Source organism: Hylaeus volcanicus, chromosome 5, assembly GCF_026283585.1.
Source record: "Hylaeus volcanicus isolate JK05 chromosome 5, UHH_iyHylVolc1.0_haploid, whole genome shotgun sequence".
Taxonomy (NCBI): Eukaryota; Metazoa; Arthropoda; class Insecta; order Hymenoptera; family Colletidae; genus Hylaeus; species Hylaeus volcanicus.
Window position 1 is genome coordinate 7,910,347 of NC_071980.1, and position 22,970 is coordinate 7,933,316.

Below are 22,970 nucleotides of genomic sequence, written 5' to 3' on the forward strand. Positions count from 1 at the left end.
CTCTCTCTCTCTCTCTCTCTCTCTCTCTCTCTCTCTCTCTCTCTCTCACGTGGGAAACCTGTGGTTTTTAGGAGTAATCGAAATTTATTAGGCTTCGTTTCGCGATGGAATCTACTATTAGATAATTACGTGCGTAGGAATTATATACTCGCGATGCCTTGACCAATATTATCTCCTCCCGCAGCTCATTAATTTTACAAGTGGCTGCGATTATGAATGCAGTCGGTGTGACATAATTACCCATTGTAGCTCGATTGTTTGTCCGAGGTGTCTTCAAGGAGTTTTTTTCTGACGACACTATGAAAGCCAATGTCGAATAAAGTTATTTGCATTGACATTCAATGTTTCGCACGAGGCATTTATTTTAAATTGGTTGCTGTACGAATACTTTTTACACCGACTGTATTCATGTTGCAATGGAGCAAAATGAATCGTGCACAATTCAGTAATGTAACACGAAACATAAACTATTGTCCATGTATTACTTATTAATAAAGCGAAAGAAACTTTTCGGACACCCTAATACTATTATAATTATCGAATTATAATGAAAATATTTTCTATACGAAGAATTAAATTACCGATAGTCACATTTTTTGGCCAAACGACTCTCGAATAAAAATTACAATTCAATTAATACCGCAATTACAACGATCGAATCTTTAATCAATGGATGCGCAAACGTCGTTCCCAGCTTTGTTCACAATGGAAAACACAGGGAACGACGCGAACGTACGCGGAAGTGTTAATATTATTGCGATCCGTGTTTTGCTCGCGCGCAATTACGATCTTTACCCAGATTCTGTTAAAGCCGCGGCGGTGTCGCATGATTGAAACGCGCCAGTCAAAGGTTTCCTCGTGCTTTTTGACGTTTCCTCATTTTCCGTGGTCCCATTTTCACCGTAAAGCCCGGTTTTCACGGAATAAAAAGGGATATTCCGCCGCTTAAATGCGGCTTCTTGTCCCCCATGCCCGGCGCACGTGAAAATGCTCTGGTAATGGAGCACGGAGCAAACGAGGACGAAAGAGTTTCAATGCGTTTTTCATTTTCGACGCGGATTCTTTTAGCTCGCCTTAGTTCGCGGTGTCTTTTCTCAATTTTGTTTCATTTTTTTCCTCCCCTCGCCCACTGAAATTCGCCAATAAAATCGATATTCTACGTATATCGCGACTTGGAACCTTCCGACACAAAAAACTTGGCAAAAGGTTTCGGTCTCTTTCGAATTAATTTCTACAGGGTGGGTTTCAAACTATCAGATTGATCTATGAATCGCGATATGAATAATTCTTTGCCTATATTTGGTTCGGTACACGAGGCAAATGTTTATCGTTATAAAAGTAGTTTTACTACGCTATCGTCGACTACGATAAAAAAAATTCCATTCTTTTTTTTCAAAAAATTTTGTTTACCACTTCTAGCGCTCCAAATTCAATTTTCTTTCCGTAGAGATTGTTCAGAATCGTTTAAATTTTAATAGAAAAAAAATAAAAACAAGTGTTTTTTTTTCATTGTTTGATGTTCCAAGCCCCTTAAAGATACAAGAACAGGCCCCGGTTCTATAATTATCAATTTCCCCCAGAAAGGATTCCTCGTTTCGCGTGTTCTCGCCGGTTCGGCCTCGATGTTGGGAGGGTCACGAATAATAGCAAGCATAGACGCTGACCCCGGCCAGGAACGCGGACTTTTAATTGTTGATAAAACGGGATCGATGCAGTGCAAGCCCCAGAGCGGCCTGAAAGGCGCAGTTTACGCAGAACGTTGAAGCGGCAACAAATTTCGTTGACGGAAAGATTAACGACCGACGATAATTCCAACGGCGTCGAGTGGTCGATTCACCGTCGTTATTAGTTTTTCAGCGGGTTCCGTGGCCGTAGGAGTAGCACCGCGCGAACGAAAGCTTTCTGGCAGCCTCGAATGAACCCTCCGCGCAACGACGGACCCTGTTCCATTTGCGAATGCTTGAAGAGGTTTAACAATACGGTGTTAATAAATCGTTGGAGAGCACCCGCAAGAGCCATTCAAATAACAAACGCCTGGCGCGAAGTAGCAGCGGTGCTTGTGAAATTAACGGGTAACACGACGACCCAAATTTAGACATTCGCATTATTATTAACCGACCGGCCGTTTCGACGAGGGAAATTGTTGACATTTTTTCCGGGAATGAATTGAACCCTCGATCCGAGATACGTCTGCGTTGTGGTTTTGCCAAACATATAGTAGGGCCGAGGGTAGAGTTGGCCAAGGATAGGAGGTATGCAAAGGAGGACCTATTTCTCGTTTTTATTATTTTTCAGAAACATTTCGTATATTCCTGACGTGATTGATTTTGTTACGATCTGTACAGTTGAAGTGGTCAAGGGCGTGAAGTATGAAAAAGAGACGTAAATATTGTATATGATCAGATCGATGGGAGCTATGTTTCATTTTTATTTGAAAAAGATTAGACACTGAATTTTAGACGAGGGTGTGAAGTATGAAAAAAGAGACGTAATAATATTGTATAGGATCAGATCGATGGGAGTATGTTTCATTTTTATTTGAAAAAGATTAGACACTAAATTTTAGACACTAAATTTTAGACGAGGGCGTGAAGTATGAAAAAAGAGACGTAATAATATTGTATAGGATCAGATCGATGGGAGTATGTTTGATTTTTATTTGAAAAAAATTAGACACTAAATTTTCACCATAATTAATTTTGTCATGCAATCCTAACTTGTACATTACCTAGGATATAAAGTATGAAAAAACAGGCGCAATAATTTTCCATCTATATTGTTTGAGGTTCGTGGAGCTATTTTTAATTTTTGGTATTTGCACAAAATTGGATGGTAAATTCCTGCCGTAATTTGTTTCGTTATGGTCAGAAATGATTATTGTTTCAATTTTCATATCAGGACCTGTCGTCCTTTTTACAGGTATATAACTTCCAAACGTAATTTCAATACTGTTTGATACTAAATGCTTCAGTTATATTATACTAAATGATTCGATATTAAATTTAATATTGTTTTGGAGGAATATACAACGAGATATCCGCGCAATGAATTCAGTCTTCCTCGATTTTATTCAAGCTGTAAACGCTGATTGCTCGGCTGGAAAAATGATTTTAAAATTATTAATTTTTTTTTATAACTACCTCCACCGCGCGATGGGAATTATTATTACTACTGCTTCCACCCAGCGTATCATGAGATCCACCTCACTCGAGGAAACAGCGATTTACATTACACGCTCGTTAGTTCATCTCTCAGAATACCGACGTTAATGATTCCATCCGCTTCCTCCGAATCGTTCCAAATCCGACGTTGTATTATTTGTTTCAATTATTCCTTCGTATCGTATTTCCTTTATCGATTTATAAAATAAAGGATTGCTTTAAAATAAAATGATATCCAATTATATAATATCGATATCGAAATATCATATATTTGGATGTTCAAATAGTAGATAAATAAAAGAGTATTATAATATGCGATATAATTGACATTTTGTTTTTATTTACCACGTAATGGGCGGATAAAGTCGCTGAATAAAATAAACAAAACTGTGGTCGTAGATTTCCGTGAAAATTCTGTCGTTTCAATTTTATCATTCGTAGCGAAATATAATTTACTTTCCGTAAGTGAATGTACCATTGTTAAAATATTATTATATCGTAATAATTATAACTAAAATCACTATTAATAATCGATAATTATAATTATATAAATAAATTACACTTCGCCACAAGGAACAAAGTTGAACCGGCAGAATTTCCACGGAAGATATCCATCCACATTTTGACTTTTTTTTTTTTTTTTAGTAAACGACCGTACTCGCCGCGACAAGCGAAATATAAATAAAAAATTGAAGTGGCCGCGTGAAAAACATGACATTTAATAACCGTAGAGGAGGCGAGTCGAAAGGGCGAGGTTCAGCAAATTGCTATTTTTCAACTCAACCCTAAACGTACGTATAGTTCCCCAAAGTAGGCCACGCGACACTTAGAGAACAAGCGAACGGTGAATCACGATTGTATCGCGCGAGAAAGAAGAAAAATAAATTTAAAGACTTCGCGTACACGCAAGAGTTGGAGAGATTGAAAATCAAGTGACAGGATATCTCACGACTAACTGATCGCGAACCACCACCTACTGCACCATATTTAATGATTTCCCGCGACAGGACGTGTTTATTTCTCCGAAAACCCCTTTATTGGTTTTCGACGTACTAAGAACCAATTGTAACGGAACATTCTTTTGTTACTACAGTAAAATCTCCTTGAATACATAAATTTCTCTACGATAAATGCACACAGCCATTATATATATTTATTCTGTTACTACCCACCCATTTCATCGCCTCACAGCATTTTTCGCCATAAAACGGGCCATGAACTTCGGCTGTTCGAAAATAAAAAGATTTTCAATCTTAAAAATAATCGCGAGATCTCAGAAAGGTGCGCAGATAGCCGCCGGCGGTTCTCGTTTATCGCAGACTCCGCGTCTACGTCGGGTTCTTTCTTATCGATATTGGAATCGACGATACGGGACGGGGGCCGTCATTGGAGTGCCTCGAGAAAAAGGAACGGTGGCTCGCGTTCGCGTACGTCAGCGTCTGAAAACTCCGTTCGGCTCGGTGTCGCGTGTGGCCGAAGCTCCTTAAGGCTGCGGTCAGATTCGCTTTAAGTGCATTAAGTAAATCCACTTAGATCGAATCTTATATAAAACATCGGGTAATCAGCTTTAAATGGCTGCCAGGCAGCGCGTCAAAATGAAATTGACGCGGAATCCTCTGTCTCCTCTTCGCGACGCCATTGCTGGCGGTTGGTCGGTTCGCTTTGATCTCGAATTTGGTGAAAACTGATTTCAGGAATAGAAATAATGGATAGTAAGAATTATAGAGACGTAACGAATAGGTAGATTATAAATTTCATATTAACACGTTGATCATCGTCACGTCACCCATATATGGGCGACAGTGCTTTTCATTGAAAAACGAAAACTATTAATTCTGAAAGTTAAGTGTCGTAGAAAATGAATTTAAACGAGATACTTGAATTTTGACGAAGTTACAAAACTAAATACCAAAATAAATGTTTCGTTACGCAGTTTCCAAAAGTCTGTAAACAAAATTAAATCGCGGTAGAAATTTTCAAGTGTATCAGTCTGGCAGTGAACGTGTTAAGGGGGATGCTTGGCTCGCGTAACCCTTCGAAGATTAATTTGTTGGATTATCGATACGCTTAACGAAGAATGAACTTGTTGTTCTTTCTTCAAAATTGAATCGGCGTTGTCCGAAGCGTTTCACTCCTACGTGTCGCCGTCGATGCTTTAAAAGTCGAATTGTGGCAACGTGAAGCATAAACAGTCAGAAGATATCAGAGATTTAAATTTAATATTGTTTTGGAGCAACCCTGATTTCCCTCTGGTGTCGAAGGTTTAGTTAGTCGACCAAGAGATCTCGTATCGTAAAGACGTCCCTTACCGCCGTGAGAAATAAAATCTATTTTCTAATATATAGCGTATTTGATTATTTAGAACTCCCATATCCGATATAATTTACATAAATTATCTTCGACTTATCTCGATGGAAGACAATATTTACAAATAATTACGTATGTACGAGTAGTTACATATTTGCTAGTGGGCTCGTATGGGATCCAACGTTGGTCAATAAAACTAAAAAACAAAAATAATAATGAAAAAAAAAGAAGAAGAAACAAGCGGTGGAATGAGCGGAAACGGGAACAGAAAGTCAGAAACCTGGTTCCACTCGGGCCGCTCTCGCGTAGAAAAGGGGATCGGTAAAAGCGTCTCTTGTTGCGGCTCGAGCGAGACGACGTGAAATCGCTACGCGCGTTTGCCGGGTGGATTTCAAATGAAAGGTACCCTGAGAAACTGCTGGATTGAGATAGCTCCGTTTAAATGAGACCCGTACAAGTGTTTCAGACTCCGCAGTCGGTTGCTGCGGATTGTTTTGTCCTGTGTCGGGTAATCAGACATAGTGGATGCGGTTCGAGTTACAATTTATTCAAGTAGACGCTCGTCGGTATTGATTGCGGCACAACCTTCACAATTTCTCTGTGTAGACGATGATTTTCATTGGTATCCGTTACATTCGAACATTGGACATACGTGTATTAAATCCCATAAATATTCGTACCCTCTGTTCGAAGGAATTCGAATTGAAGAAATTTATTACATTAAACTAAATAATAGTTTTGATATTACCAAACGAATTTTTCATTATAAATGTATACATGTATATATGACATGTATACGTGTACACATAATATATACATCAACGCATTTATACAAACATACACTTGGAAATATCAAGCGCTGGCATTTAATTTAAAGAAATTTCTTCAATGGAAGGTACGAATATTTATGGGACTGACTGTATGTCATTAGATACGCCTACAATTTATGTACAGCAATCGTTATTCTTTTTTTTTTTTATTGATTTTCTTTTAGTCGCATTTAACTATTTTTCTTTTTAATTAGCAGAAGCGAATTCTTCTACTTAAAATTTTCTCTTCCGCGAGGTTGGTATTTAATGAAATTCAAATTATATTTTCATTTCGGGGATTTGAATGTTTAAAATGAAGTAAGGGTAGAGTAATTATATTCGAGGTAATAAATTGGAACTTTTGTGAAAATGATTATCATAATGATTGAGCTCTGCTCTCGCATCTTCAAATTATATCTTCATTTTGGGGATTCGAATGTTTAAAATGGAGTAAGGCAAGAGTAATGAAATTTGGAGTTAAATTGGAACATTTGCGAAAACTTTTCTCTCGATTTATTTCGAGTAGCGAGAGTGACTTTTGAGAGTGACTTTTGAGAGTGACCCAGCGATGCAGACAAGGTGTGGCAAACGCGTTATGCGACGTAAACGTCGTCGCGAATTACAGAGAGGAGTACGTCACGATCTCGCTTTGCATTCTCCTCGAAGGAGTAATAAGAGCAGTCGGTCTCCTGGCCGCCGTACCAGATCGCGTGCTGCCGATGCGAGATCGAGTCGCGACCAACGGTTATTAGTCGTCGAACGTTTATTTATCAACGTCCAAGGCAGTTTCGCAGGCTGCCTCGAAGGTTAAGGTAGCTGTTCCATGAATTTATTTAACGTAGAATTTAAATCGACCATCCCTGGATTCATGAAAGACGATATTAAAATGTTGTAATTTTCACAGAAACTGTTATGGAACGTTGAACGATTAATCGAACAAATTATTTTGGAAATTAATCATTATTTCATCGATTCCCCAACTATTAGGTTGTCCAGAAAGTTCGTGGCAATTTTGAAAAAAAAACTTCAAAGGCACATTTGAATTGTAACATATATTTGTTGAATTACATAGGTATCATTTTGCTCCACAAATTTTCCACCTTTTAAGGGATGTACATATACATATGTATATGTTACTTGTTTTCAGCCATTCGACATATTCAGACCTGCACCACCTATCAAAAATCGGCATGGACTTTCGAAACGACCCGATATTTATCACGTTTCTCCGTCTCGAAAAGTAGGTGATTGTGAACTAACGTCCACTTGAACTTGTTTCTAATTTCGGGTGGTATATTAAAACTGAATGCAACCCTCTATGGATAGGAAAAAGAAAAAAGAAATTGCTTATATGAACTGCACCGCTAACGAGGAGTTGGCCAGAAGTGGACACGCGTTTTTTTTAATGAGTCGTGCCTCAAATTGTAGGTCTTGTCGAGTTGTTCCAGAAACACCTGCTTTTTAGCAACGTGTGACGTTTTCCCGTTGAACAGGATTAAAGATCAGATTTTCTGCCAAATCAAATTCTGCCAAAGATAAAAAGCTTTCTTTCTATTTGAATATTAGATGGTGCGAATTTGAGTAAAATCGGTTCATAAATAAGAATTTTCGTAATAACTAATTTTCGATAACCTCGACGCGACATTTAATATCCGTAGAAATTTTTACGAGATTCAAGTTCGCCAGCAAACCGCGTTAAGCCTCTGTGATTCTTTTTCCATCGATTACACGGATTGTCTGTAGCCGTTTCAGTCCCTCTATCGGCGCTCAATAGCCCGTTAATACGTCATTAGCCGAGCTGAGATGACTAAATCAGCGACACAGCCGCCGCCGTCGCTCGAGCGACCGATTAGGGGCGGAATCTAATTCCCTTGTGTTAGCTGGTTCATGGCACGGTCTTCTGGCTTAATACCTTGCGTTACATCGAGCGTTACCACGGGAAAGTTCGACGGATTGGTTGGTCTGTTAGAACTTTGCCAGGAAATTGACAACAGCCAATCAGAACCAGAATTTAAACAATATTACGGTAAACGATTCTCCTAGACTTGAGGATATCTCTTGGTGGACTTTAGAATTTTGCTTTTTTTCATAACGCAGAGTTATTGTATACTCGAGTACGTTTCCAAAATGACGAGTAAGTCGTATCTGTTTAAATTAGAGTTATAAAATGTAGAGGCACAGAATCAATTTCCGCGCATAATAAAATAACGTTTGCAGAAGCTAACAGTGCTCTTGAATATTAAATTACACGTTATGGTGTTCGACAAGGTGTCTGGATATTATTACATTATTCTTAGTAACAGCGCCTTATTTATAGGGTACGTGACATTAAAAAGGGAGTTTGTTTTTCATTAAAACATTATTTTCCGTACAGTATTCCCGTGTAACAAATTATTTTTAAGCACAACGTGCATATCAATTTCGAACGAAATTATAATTCGATACTCGATCGGTTAAACGGGCCTGAACAATTTATTAAATCGATAAATTTATGTTCGCGCATAATCCAAAATGGAGTACGTAGCGATAATCAAAGGCAGGGAAATACGTATCTAAATTAAAATTCCGAACGAATAAAAGATAACCAGAATTTATTTCGTCATTTTTCTGGTAACGTAATTACAACTTGAATTATAAATCAACTAGAAGTACATCGAGTTACATAAACGTTGCGAATAAACTCGAATAATCTGAATGTTCACCTGAATAATTTAATCAGATGAAAGCTGCTGATAAATATCCGGCTGAATAATTTAATCAAATAAACGTATATAATGCACGTTGCGAATGTCCATTTATAAATTCCCCGTTTAGTGGTCATTTGTTATTCGAATAAAATTTCGTCGTCGATGTATCTTGTCGACGATATGAAAAGAAAAATTCGCAAATCGAGAGCGAAAACGCGAGATACCGTGAGAAACGTTGTAAAGTCTTAGGAAACGTGCATAGTTTTCACGCGAAACTGAATATCTTGGTGTTTTCTGCATTGCAGGCGGTGTCGGAGAGGCTCGAGTTGGCACCAGCTGGAGGAAGATCAGAGCCGCAAGTGAGTACCACTTGAAAATTCACGCTTCGTTTTCCTTACGAATGTCATCGTCGCGGTGCACTCCGATTTTACATCCCGGCGGTGTTCACCGCTCCACGCGAGACGTCTGAAATCACTTCCGCTCAAGACACAGTCTTGCCATCCATTCTCCAACGAAATTACGCGCGACTACGCCGCGGAGCGTAACTATACCACCGCTTATAAACACGTACTTTTTATCCGGTATGAAATAGAATCGATGTTGAATTTCTTCGTTTGAAAACACATAGAAACCAACAAGGGATGATATCGAATTATTTAAAGTCCTAAAAAAAATGCTTTAGTGTCAAAAATTAGCCAATTTCCGTGCGTGTTTCATCGTACTCTGATCTAGCAATTTTATTCGGGATGTCGGAAGCGTAAACAAACATCTACGATTAGATTGCGGATTTTTACGCATTTATGGCAAGTGAAAATAGAGGAAATCGTGCAGGAGTGTACATAAATTGAGGAATGCATAATACTTTCAATTGAATCTGAATTCTTTGTCTCGATCTGTAAAAATATTAATTTGCATAAGCATCTGTAGTCTAGCAATAAATTACGGTGCGTGTTAATTGTTCCGTGAAAATAAGAAATGTCTATATATTTATAAATGGAGGTGGTCGTATGCACACTGTACTTAATGATCGCATTTATGATGCGAACTAGTATAATAAACACATGCCAAACTTAATCAAAAGGTATGTGTACTCATGCAAAATGAAATAGCAATATTATTCTAATAATCGTAGAAATATATTCCACCGAACGTTATGTATATTTTATGTACGTTTCCTGTATTATTGTTCCCCACAAATGCATAAAATTCGCAGTCTAGTCATCGCAACGTAACCATTCTTTTAGATTTTTTTTTTATCAATTATACAACCACAATGTATTTTAACAAAACCTTCGGTACAATAGTTCAAGGGTCCTTTTCTCGCATTTTAAAGCCTGAAAGATGAAGTTCCGGCTTCTGTTGGTTACAATCAAAAATAAATTGTGCACAAAGTGCTTTCTTTTTTTTTTTTTTTGTGAACAAACGTTTCAGTAAATCGTTGGCCCTTTTCGAGGTTATTAACTATCGTTGAAACAAACACACAAACGAGTCAACAAAGATCGCAGAATTCTAAAACCCGAACACTCGAAACTTTCCTATACGAATCGTTGATATAATAATGGAGATACTAGTTAACGAATAGTATTGTGACGAGAATAAACATCGTACGACATTGTTTATAGGGGCGACAAGCCAATAATTTCGCATAGATATGAAATAATAGGTATCGATTCTGTTGGCCAGTCGGATAATTAGAACGGTTTCGATACAAAATTATCCATTGTTCCCTGGCATCGAAACTATCGATTCGACGTTATTTTCGTCGCTGCTTTGGTATATATAATATTTTACTCGCCGTGGTGAATTTTCGATAGATTCTTTAGAGCTTGCAGTTTGAGAAAATTTCATATCCACGGCGGAATTTAACTATACAGTTTCGCTTCGCTGCTAAATTAAATCGTTTGAAAGGACGTAATGCAAATTTGTGCAATATACTCCAGAGACGGAGTTGGTTTTATTACTATCAGATACGATCGCGTTTAAGTGACTGCAATAAAACTTTCTGGGATACACGCGTTTGGAGAATGGAAGATTCAAGTTCGCTGTATTTATTATATTGGCGGTTTAAAAATGCTTAGGTATTTGGAAATTAATTTTTCAGTTGAATAAGGGGGACCGGAGTTATTAGATTTTATTTGCTTTCATTCTTTAGTAGGTAAAATTTATTTCATAGTTTGCAAGAGTATTTAATCTTTGAGTTAAACAATAAGGAATCGAGGTTGCGTGATCGATTATGAAGTTATTAGATTTCGTTTATCTTTATTCTGTGTTGAATCGATTTCATTTTTCTCTCTGAAACAAAAATTAATTTTTGTTTACTTATCTACTCGTGAAGTCGTTAATTTTTTATTTAAAGAAAAAACGAAGTTGTATGGTCGATCACAAAACTATTGGACCTCATTTATCTTCATTCTTTACCATACAAATTTCATTTTACTTACCGAGCATTAATTCCTGTTCGTTCATCTATTCGCTAATTAATTAATTTCCAAATTAATCAAACGTGACCGATTGTCTAAACCTGTTCTACGTCATACACGAAACCGAAGCGATGCCAGCGTAAATTCCGTTTAATTTACTTAAAGAGAGTAAGGATAAACAACACACAAACACGTAAAAGAAGAACCTCGGTGCTTCCATTCACAGAATTAATACCGTAAAGGAAACTCTACTTCCTCTTAATTTGATTGCCCGGTTACAGAAATTGCGCATTATGCAGAGGGTTAAATAGAATTCAAGAGGCGTGCATTTCTGTCGCAACGGCGCGGACAATTCCGTAGGACTTGGTCGCAAGTGGAAACGTTCGCAACAAAATTTTGTTCGTTTCCAAGATAGCGAGGATTTCCATTCAGGCGTCTCGTAAACTCGCGCGCAAGAGCAAACTCGAAGATTAAGCGCGTCTTAAGGGTCCAAACTCCATTAGGAAGCCAAATATTAAATTGTCTTCGTGACTATTCGTTTCTTACAGGGAAAAATTTACTTAATTTTTCTCCATCTTGAAGAATATTTTAAGTATGTTCCAAAGTATATCTGGTAATTGTTTCGATTCGTTTCGCATGGAAATGTTTGAGATATCAGCTGTTAAAGAAACAATACTATTTAAAAAAAAAAAGTAAAACGTGATATCTCAAAGCATTTCCGTGTGGAACGAATTCTGAAATTTACCGAATGTAAAAAAAGCATTGCGTAAATTCACCTTCGTAAAAAATATCGCAAGAAACGTTTTTAACCGTTTGCACTCGAGAGGTGACTAGGTTTTCTTTAGGTTGAATTTCTTTGGAACTCGAAGTGCCAGTAAAATGATTGTCATTGAGGCATTAGGGTGACCTGATTCTCAAATCTCAAATTAGAGATCTCATTTTCGAAGCCAACACATAATCGTAGCACTCGTGGCAATAGAATGCTAAGAAAGCGAGCGCAAAGAGTTAATACTCGGACTCCTAATGTGGTTTCCTCCCTCGATTCGTCGTATCGTGGAATTTCGTTATTTTCGCGGCCGGATGTCAGGCAACGATATTGGCTTGACTGTTTATGCGAAACGTATCTGTTTTTTTTTTCTTTTTCGTTAAGGTTGCAACGTTATGCGAGGCGGGAGACGTGTATCTGGCACAGCACATGGGCGAGCAGGGACGTTGGGTCTCCTCGGCTGACAAGAAGAGTTGCATGACGGACAAGCTCGAGATCCTCGAATACTGCAAGAAGGTAAGCGGGCGGAACGTAACGTAATCCTAATCGTAACGTAATCCTAATCGTAACGTAATCGAACAATTTCTTTCGACAACAGTATTGTCTCTGTTACTTCGTAAATGGCTTCAAACATTTTGCCTTTCTATAGATGTACAGTTAGAATTGCCGTAGAGTCTGAACCTTTCGAGCGACACAAACCACCAACGGAAGGCCAACAATAGTTTATAACATGCTCGCGAAGCTAGGCTGTTTTTGAGTTTATGCTGATATTGCCGTCGATATCACTCTAGTTGCGACCGTCGCACAGTGCGGACAAATAGCAAAATTGTGGACAAAAATCAAAATTTCATTACTAATATAAACATATTGCTATTTATTCGCAAAAAGAAATTAAAATTAACCATAAACATTAATAAAATCACAACAAAATGAACAAATTTAACAAAAAATTAACAAACCCCGATTTTGATGAAACTTTGTATACTTGTTTTGTGGGATCTTCTTATGAATTATTACACCATCCTCGGTACGTGCGACTTTTGCATTTTGAGAATGTAGGAGTGACAAATGAAAGTAGGAGAGATACACCGAGGTATCTTCAATTGTCACTCCAAAAGAGAAGAGCGGATTCTCACGAACCGCCACTAAGTTAACTAACTCGTAGGAACCTGCTGGATTTACCAAAATAAAGTTGAAGTTATTTGTTAGAAAGTGTTAGACACTCGTTCCAGTTCTACTACTTCAATAGTTTAATTAATTCGGTTGTCATTAACGTTCGCATCCGAAGTGAGCATATCAGAAAGACGTTCTTTCAAATACAACCCAGTTATTTTGCTCACGCCGTAACAATCTCGAAATAAGCAACTCTGTCGGGGCTGGTGAGTTGCTTACTTCGAGGGAGGTACGCTATTCGGCTCGACTTTGTTCTCGACGAAGGGGAAGTCGTAGAAAAAACAAGGGAGTTCGGTGTAGCAGCAAACTACATACAACTAACAGTATTGTTTTCGGAGAATACACACGCCAGAGGAAGGGAAAACATTTTACGCATGTTCTGTGCTCTTTCCACTAATCTCCTCGGCTTCCCGTTTTCACGGACATATCACATCTTTTTGGATGTCTCACTCTGCGTGCGACTTCAAACAAAATGGTGGGAATACCGAGTTGCTTATTTCGAGACAATACTGTATATTACGAATGCACGTGCAGATATACGTATCGTCTTATTATGGACGTGTACGAGACAGCATTTTTAAGAAAGTTTCGAATTATATTGGGTTATCTGGAAAGTACATGGCGATTTTTAGTAGGCGGTACAGGTCTGAATGTATCGGAATGGTTGAAAACAAATAACACGTATACGTCCCTTAGAAGGTGGAAAAATTGTGGAACAAAATGGTACATATATAATTCAATAAATATATGTATATTAAAATTCAAACGTGTCTTTGAATGTCTCTTAAAAATTGCCACGAACTTTCTGGACAACCCAATATTTTCGTACGCAACCATCACGAAATAACTACCTTAACTTTCACCACGCGAACCACCGTTTATAATTACTTCTCCCAATATCGTTTCTCCGCGAGGGGGAAAACGAGAGGCGAACATTGATTTCAAAGTAAACCGTTCCAGTTAGTGTTCCCATTACCGACACAAGAACGATTCGCGCCATTAAATTATGCAACGCGGAAAAAGGTAGCTGGTGAAACTTCGATAATCGTCGCGTGGGCGCAAAAGTATTCCTTCACCTTGAGCACAGCCATGCGTCGGAGAGCCCGTAAAAATGTTCAATCGTGCACGAACGTACTGCATTAGTTTGCCATGCATTTACGCAATGCAAAGAAAGCACAGCGACAAGGAGGGGAGGGTGGATGCCACTCGTTATTGAAAGGATCGCAAGCGTTCGCGTCGATTCGAGGAGCTCTCTTTTTCCTTTCTTTTCATTTTTTTTTTCATTTCTTCTTCTTCTTTTTTTTTCTTTTTTTTCTTTTAATTGACAGAAATAGACAAGCGACGGTTTCAATAACCGGGCGAGTTACCAGCGCGTTCCGACGTTGATGCATGTCTGCGTTATCGGGTGAAAGGCACGATAATTTGGTGGTTCGAAATGAACATTCCAGCCGCAGTTGCATTGACGCGTGCAGCCACCCCGTGAATATCGAACCCGGTCGCTTGCGAAATGACATCATTCGAAATATTAGCAAATTGAAATTTGAAATAAATGCGACGACGATGAAACGGGGAAAAGATTATTCGTAACGCTTGATATTTAGGAACAAATTCGATATTTAATATTTAGAATGATGAATGTAATTTTTATTTATTAATTATTTCAAGTAACGTATTATTCTGTTTTATAATTATTTGAGATAATTGTTTGAAATTGAAATTGTTATTGGAGATATTATGTCGAATTCTATTACTTTTTTTTTATATTGAATGTTTTTGTTTTAAATATATTTAAATTAATTCGTACATTTTTAAAAAACACTGTTAGCGATCATATACACTCTAGAGCACGAGTCTACTTTTATTAATTGCGTCCACTAGATATATGATTTTATACTTTGTCTCGAGATTTAATTTACTTCCATTACTTTTTTCTTCATATCCTACATCAAAGATCACAGAATTATTCTCACATAATCTGCGTTTGAATTTTTTTAGGCTTACCCTAAGAGAGACATCACCAACATAGTCGAATCATCGCACTACGTGAGGGTCAGCGGTTGGTGCAAGCCAGGGAGGACCAAGTGCAAATTGTCACGATGGGTGAAGCCGTACAGATGTCTAGGTAGGCATCGTTTTAATAAATGCACCTAATTTTTGGTACTTTTCACACTTCTCGTATTGTGGAAAATATTGTTTGATATACAGACGGGTGATTATAGTTTTATTTATTGTGTATCGTACTGCACTTGGATTTGAGCCATTTCGGTAGTCGAATTATATTTAAACCACTTAAGTGGTTGAATTATATTTCAATAATTTAAGTGATCGAATTACATTTAAACCAATTCAGTGGTTGAATTATATGTGAACCATTTCAGTAGTTGAATTATATTTGAACTATCTCAGTGGTTGAATTATATTCATCAAATATTTGAGCACCATTTCAGTGGTCGAATTTTATTTGGATTATTTGAGTAACCGAATTAAACTTGATCCATTTAAGTGGTCCAATTAAATTTGTCCACTATTTCAACCGTTTTAAATAGTTTCATTTATTTCTTAACGTTTCTCGTGCCTTCATAAAAAAAAAAAAACACATTCATCTGAAAATCTTTGCAATCCCACGTTCGTAAAATCGTAAATCAGAACTTATTATCGCATTCAACACACACCAGCCATAAAACATTTCCCATTTACCATTCGCTGTTCTGATTGAGAGAATATTTGAACCATTAGCGTACAACACGGCTTACGATCGTGCACTTTAACGAGGGTAAAGCATTCTGCTCGCATCGAATGACTCTTTAATGGCATCATCGGTGTATTCAATAGTCATTCATTATCGTATCGTAAATCTCGTAAATGAGATCTTCATCCACGTTCGTTTCGCCTTTAAGAGCCTGGACAATTATACGCCCCGTGCAAAATTACGCTTTTATCGATGCCTGCGCCTCGATGACAACTAGTTTTACGTCTAGATAAATATATTGAATCGTTTAACCGACGGTTGCATTCGCCCACGTTGCGCCACGTGAAAGTAAAACGAGTTCATAGAAAAGAATTATGTAGGTGGATAAGAAGCCACCGTATTCTTTGAACTTTTCTTAGGACTTTAGAAACAATGGGTAGGAATAAAACTTTTGAGATGAGCTCTGCAATCCGACGTTGAGGAAGTTTTTCATTCAAAAACTTTCTACTTCTTCTTAACTATTATATCAAGTCAGAAGTTTAGAGTCGTTCAAGTATTAATAGAGTCCAGAGGAAATGTTATTGGAATATGCTTCGAACTGCATTTATGGACCAGATATGAACGTCGATCCTTTTAAAAATTAATTATTCCAATTCTCCGTTAAGTAAGTAGGATTAAAGAGGATTTTTTATATCAATGTATGTATATTAATTATTATTACAATAATTTTTACATGTTGCTAGTACGTGTCATACCTGAGCAAATTTTAATTGAAACGAAAACAAGAAATAACTGTTTGTAATCATTTATTTTCTTCTTCTATTTCTATATATCGAGCATTATATAATACATAAACAATCAACAACACAGGTTAATAGGTTCCCATTAATAAGCACACGAATTAAAAATCCTATAAACAGATTCCCAGTCGATGAAGCGTTTACGCTCTCTCCCTCTCCCTTCGTCAGAAAAAGAAATCGTTTATTGCCTCCGACGAAGCGTTCTGTTTGGGTACAATGAACCAGAAGTCGCGTTTCGTGACAGTAACCGACTGCGTTTTGTCGTGTGCACGTTAAGGAAGTCGGTGAAAGAATTCGAGCCACTTTCCAGGGACTGTTTATAGCTTTATGAATTAGACCGCCACCTGAGGATCGCGCACAGCTTTACGTGCAGTCCCAGCGAGTCACTCTGATTCGCAGTTTCAGCCGTATTGATTCTTCGGGTTGTGTTGAGTACTGCGTACAGCGACGGCGAGCTCGCGTTAAGGGATTGAGCAGGCACGTACATCTACAGGGTAGCACGAAATTCACGGTCGAATTGTATTTTAAACATTTCAGTGGTCGAATTACATTAGAACCATTTCAGTGGTTGAATTATATTTGAACCATTTCAGTGGCTGAATTATATTTAAACTATCTCGGTGGTTGAATTATATTTGAATGATTTAAGTGGTCGAATTACATTAGAACCATTTCTGTGGTTGAATTATATTTAAACCATTTAAGTGATCGAATTACATTTGAGCCATTTCAGTGGTTGAATTATATTTGAACCATTTCAGTGGCTGAATTATATTTAAACTATCTCGGTGGTTGAATTATATTTGAATGATTTAAGTGGTCGAATTATATTCATCGTATATTTAAGCACCATTTCAGTGGTTGAATTATATTTGAATCATTTCAGTAGTCGAATTACATTTGAGCCATTTCAGTGGTCGAATTACATTCGAGCCATTTCAGTGGTTGAATTACATTTGAGCCATTTCAGTGGTTGAATTATATTTGAGCCATTTCAGTGGTCGAATTACATTTGAGCCATTTCAGTGGTTGAACTATATTCATCGTATATTTAAGCACCATTTCAGTGGTTGAATTATATTTGAATCATTTCAGTAGTCGAATTACATTTGAGCCATTTCAGTGGTCGAATTACATTTGAGCCGTTTTAGTGGTTGAATTATATTTAAACTACTTCAGTAGTCGAATTACATTTGAGCCATTTCAGTGGTTGAATTATATTTGAACGATCGAAGTGCTGGAATTACATTCAAGCTATTGCAGTAATCGAACTATATTCAACGAATATTTGAGCACCATTTAACTGGTTGAATTACATTTGAATCATTCTAATAACGGACCACCCTGTATGTTGCACAATGCGACGCGATTTCTGCTTCGTGTACATCGTCCTGGGCGTAGGTGTGTCCCCGCGTAGGACACAACTCGTTTCTTTTCACGGTCGTTTCTTTCCAGAGGGACCGTTCCAAAGCGACGCGTTGCTCGTGCCAGAAGGTTGCCTGTTCGACCACCTCCACAATCAGACGAAATGCTGGGAATCTCACAGGTAAGGAAGTGAATTTCACCATGGGGAAGAAGCGACGTGCCAAGTATCGATTCACGCGTCTGCCCAGCACCACGTAACTCTGTCCTTAACACCGACTCCGCGTTATTGGAATTCGCGGTTCAATAATTCCCTCGCTTCTAGACCATTGTTGTGTGCCGGTTCACTGCATTCTCGTTGAATATACGTACGTAGACATACTTGGTCAATATTTGAGCCGTTTCTATTGTCGAATTATATTCGAACTATTCAAACGGTCGTATTATACTCGTCCAATATTTGAACCACTCGAGTGGTTACACATAGAAAATAAATAAAAATAATCTGTACATCTACGAACGGGTTTCGAATTTTCTGTGGAATACGTGTCGGTTTTTTTTATTTTATTTCGCACCGCCACACTTGAAGCAATCAACGTTGGATCCATTAAAAGTGAGAATTTGTCGACACAAAGAGCAACAACGTCGAGAACGATTATATTTTCACGATTCGGCCATTACTGTCGAACCTCTTCGGGGTGCAACCGGGAGGAGAACAATATTATTTGATTACGAGAAGAGTTTTAACGCGCGTAATTGAAACATTCGGCAAACGAAGCATTCCGTTCTCGCGCATAAATGTTATGGAAGTGATTGAATTCAATTCGTCGAAATGGTCGAATTGTTTCAGATATTCTCGGGTTCGTATTCTACGGTTGCTAATTTAATTTCAACTTGCGCGCGCTTCACTTGAGTGTCCTATTTTCCAATTTCCGTTTCTCATTATTTCCCCTCTTTCAAGTGTCAGGCGAAGTTTTCTATATAAAACCGTCACAGACAGGTCAGACGCATGGTTAATTTAACACCTTGAAATATATATAGTTTGGAAGGTTTCAAGAACGACTACCCAGGAGTGCACGACTAAAAATTTAATTGAATATTCCGTTAAATTTTCAGACGGAATTTCAAATACTCTATTTACAATTAGTATCTTACTGTAATTACTCCAAATAATTTAGTATCATCGATTGACATCGCGCTAGAATTACGCTTTGTTTAAATTCTCGATTTCAGTTAAATTCGAGGAACAATAATTACCCTCGTTAATTTTTTTGTTATCGCATAAGGTTGACAAGTTCAACTTCCGGATGGTTTAATTAAGGTAGAAGTTGTTCGGTACAAATGATTAATAACGCATAATCGTATACCAGCCATAATTTCTCTTCGCGTTAAAAGTTTCCACTTTGATCAATCAAACATATCCCCCCGCGTATCCGAACCTTCAAATACGTTTGATTGGCTTTCGTTTACCTTCCACTGCAAACGAATTAACTTCGCGTTAGTTGCAATAGAGCCAAATGGTATTCATTTGGAACCTATGTATACGAATAGTTTGTAGACGTTCGATCGTGTTTAACACGTTGACTGCCAAACGAATATTCTTGAATATTTCTGCTAAGATTAAATATTATTTAGACTATCAGAGTCTAGGTAATGAAATATTTATCGTGGTATTTAGTTTTGTAACCACATAAAAACTCATGGATTTCATTTAGATTCATCTCCTGTGACGTCTAACTTTCAGAATTAATCTAGTTCTTGAGTGAAAAACACTGTCACCCATATATGGGTGACATGGCGATCAACGTGTTAATTGACTTTACATATCATCATTCAAATGTGTTTCTACCAAGTATTTAACACTTTTATCATGGACAGATAATCGAATCACCAAAGTTTTCGAATATTTCTCTTACGACAAAATTGGACCAGTACTTTATTTTATTTTTCAATACTGAAATCATTGAAATGTCCGACTTTTATAATTCTAGTATTATTCCAATTTTGTTGTAATTAAAAAGTCGGATACTTTGCTAACTCCATTATTGGTCAAGATAATCGAATCACCAAAGTTTTCGAATTTTCAGTTACAACAAAATTGGACCAGTACTTTACTATTTTATTTTTCAATACTGAAATCATTGAAATGTCCGACTTTTATAATTCCAGTATTATTCCAATTTTGTTGTAATTAAAAATTCGGATACCTTGCTAATTCCGTTATTGGTAATCACTACAAATATTAAGGAAAAAAGTATATAAATAAAACTAACGGAATTCTCTGTTTCAGATGGAACGCGACCGCCGCAGACACCTGCAGAGAGAGAAACATGAACCTGAGGAGCTTCGCGATGCTCTTGCCTTGCGGAATATCCCTCTTCTCCGGTGTCGAGTTCGTGTGCTGCCCGAAACACCTGAAAGGTACGTAACGTACGTACATTCTCATATCATCATTCATTCATTCATCGACTGGCATGTATTGGAAGCGAATTCGTTTGCCTGTTAACTCTTTCCTTCTTAGTACCTTCGATTCAGCATATTCGACCGAAATTAATTTTTCATTTGCTTCTCGACATCGTTAAACGAATCGATATAAGAGGTGGTGATTTAATCCCAAAGGGCACCATTGAATTTCATGCCATCGAATCACAGTGAAAAGCATATCCATTTGTTTTCCCTGTGCTTGCATACCAAAATTCAAATATCCATCTGATTAATTGAATACAATACGATGGGACGAGTCCTGGGGGGAAAGGGTTAACAGATGTCTCGAGGAGCTGCATGAATGAAAAGTGTAGCATGAGAACGCACCCTGTCACGAGTTTAACGCCACCTTTTCAAGTAGAATTCTGATACTAAAAATATCGTAAATTATTTAAATAGAATTTTTAAATATTTAAAATTATACGTAAACACAATTTTTGTGTCATTCGCAGGCTTTCAGGCTCGGTCAAGTATATTCTCGTTATTAGACTGCGGATCTTTATGCAAAATAAAATGATTGCAAACGTACCTACAAGAATTGAACCTAAGTAGGAATTTATTTTACTCTGCAAATGCTGTAATATAAACTTTCAATATTTTTTTGTTTTTTTTTATTATTGCATAATGCGTGCATTTTGTAGTTTCCTGCACATTTAAATTTCATAGAAATTCACAGTCTACTCGTTACCAATCATATTTCTCGATGAGCCAAGTTTCTAATCGAGGTAACAATTTTTATCTCGCCATGAAAATTTTTGTTTTATCATGCGCTATTAGGTTTTCCAACGATAGGTTTTCCAACACTTGACGCACCCTAATATAACACACCCTAATATTTTATATCTTTACGTGTTAGTCATAGATACGTAAAATCCGTAATCTGACGTATTAAAATTGATCAAAAATATTAAATATTAAACAAACGCCAAAGGTGTCGACCTTCTTCACACACTAAAGGTGGTTACCTCTGTAAGTGTTCGTATGCCGAGTTTCCAGGTCGGCATTTATCGAGGTAAAAGAAACAACTAGGCGCCATTGCAATCGAATCCGAACGAAGGAAACGGTGGAGAAAAAAAAAACACGTGGCTCGATATTCGCGTCGTAAATAATGTACTTTGAAACGGTCTTTGTCATTTCGCGCCAGTACACGTTCTAATCGACTCCTTTTTTTTCCCACACGTCGAATATACATTCTAGGATCCATCCAGTCGTATAATACCATTGTAACGTTTCAACGGTTCCCGTCATTGTTCCATTAATCATCGATGTATGGCTTCAATGAAGTCACAAAGAGAGACTCGCGTTTCGTACGGTACCTCCGATGCGTTCGTTATTAACACGCCGCTAACCGATCTGGTGGAGCCACAATGGCTGTTATACATCTGTGAACACGTTACCAGTGCAGGTATTATCACTCGGCCGAGAATATGTCTAAACGTAATCGCTGAATTTAATTACAGAATACTATTTTCTTATTTTTTGTTTTTAGATCGAGAGAGTAGCTCAAGGAAAACGTGGAAATGTTTCTCGAAGAGTGACGAAGTAATTATTAACACGTTGGCTGGCAAACCGATTCACCCGACAATGTCTGCAGGTCTAAAATTTTGTCTCGAAACGATCAGAGACTATAGAATCTAACATTTGTCGTATTACTTATTTCTGTATTCTCATAAAAATTGACGAATTCTATCCCAATTTGATTTCGTCAACACTTAGCTTTTAAAATGAATCGTTGAAGTTCCTTAGCGAAAAGCTCTGTCACCCATATATGGGTGACTTGGCGGCCAACGTGTTAAATAGTCTGAGTGTTAAATTTGTCTGAGATTGGAAGAATTAAGGATAGCACAGGGAAAACGTGGAAATTTGTTCAAAAAGAGATGAAATGGTACTCGTGTATTTATATTCTTGGTATTGTTTATTACTTGAACCGAGAGTAGCTATAAATTTGATTGCCAAACAGTAAAAAATTTGTAATTGGAAGATTGGCATAGGAAAAACGTGGAAATTTGTTCAAAAAGATGTGAAAAGTTGGAAGTCAGGTATTAAAATGGTACGCATGAATGTATATTCACGCTGTCGTTTATTATGTAACGTATGCTTCTTTTATCTGCAAGTAAGGTGCAGTAGATAGTTTGGGCGTGAAGACCCTCAAGGCGCAAATGATCCGTTCAACGTGTGCGTGACACACGGTATATGTATGCAGGGTGCCGTGGCTCAGTGGTGCTCAAACTTAGCCTTTCCACTGTCTCCTCGATAAATAATCTTTCGATGAAATCCCTGATTGAATTACGATTAAATTCTTATTATTTTAG

At 37.5% G+C, this 22,970-nt stretch overlaps 1 protein-coding gene across 6 annotated transcripts in view; it reads left to right on the forward strand.

The window, feature by feature from the left end:
• LOC128877619 (amyloid-beta-like protein) overlaps positions 1-22,970 on the forward strand; it is a 42,916-nt gene that overhangs the window by 5,083 nt on the left and 14,863 nt on the right. For all 6 annotated transcript variants that reach the window (XM_054125076.1, XM_054125074.1, XM_054125072.1 and 3 more), the window contains exons 2-6: positions 9,270-9,323; positions 12,535-12,666; positions 15,319-15,445; positions 18,268-18,358; positions 20,465-20,595. In XM_054125076.1, coding sequence (XP_053981051.1) covers positions 9,270-9,323; positions 12,535-12,666; positions 15,319-15,445; positions 18,268-18,358; positions 20,465-20,595 — 535 coding nt within the window. The remainder of the gene's footprint in view (positions 1-9,269; positions 9,324-12,534; positions 12,667-15,318; positions 15,446-18,267; positions 18,359-20,464; positions 20,596-22,970) is intronic.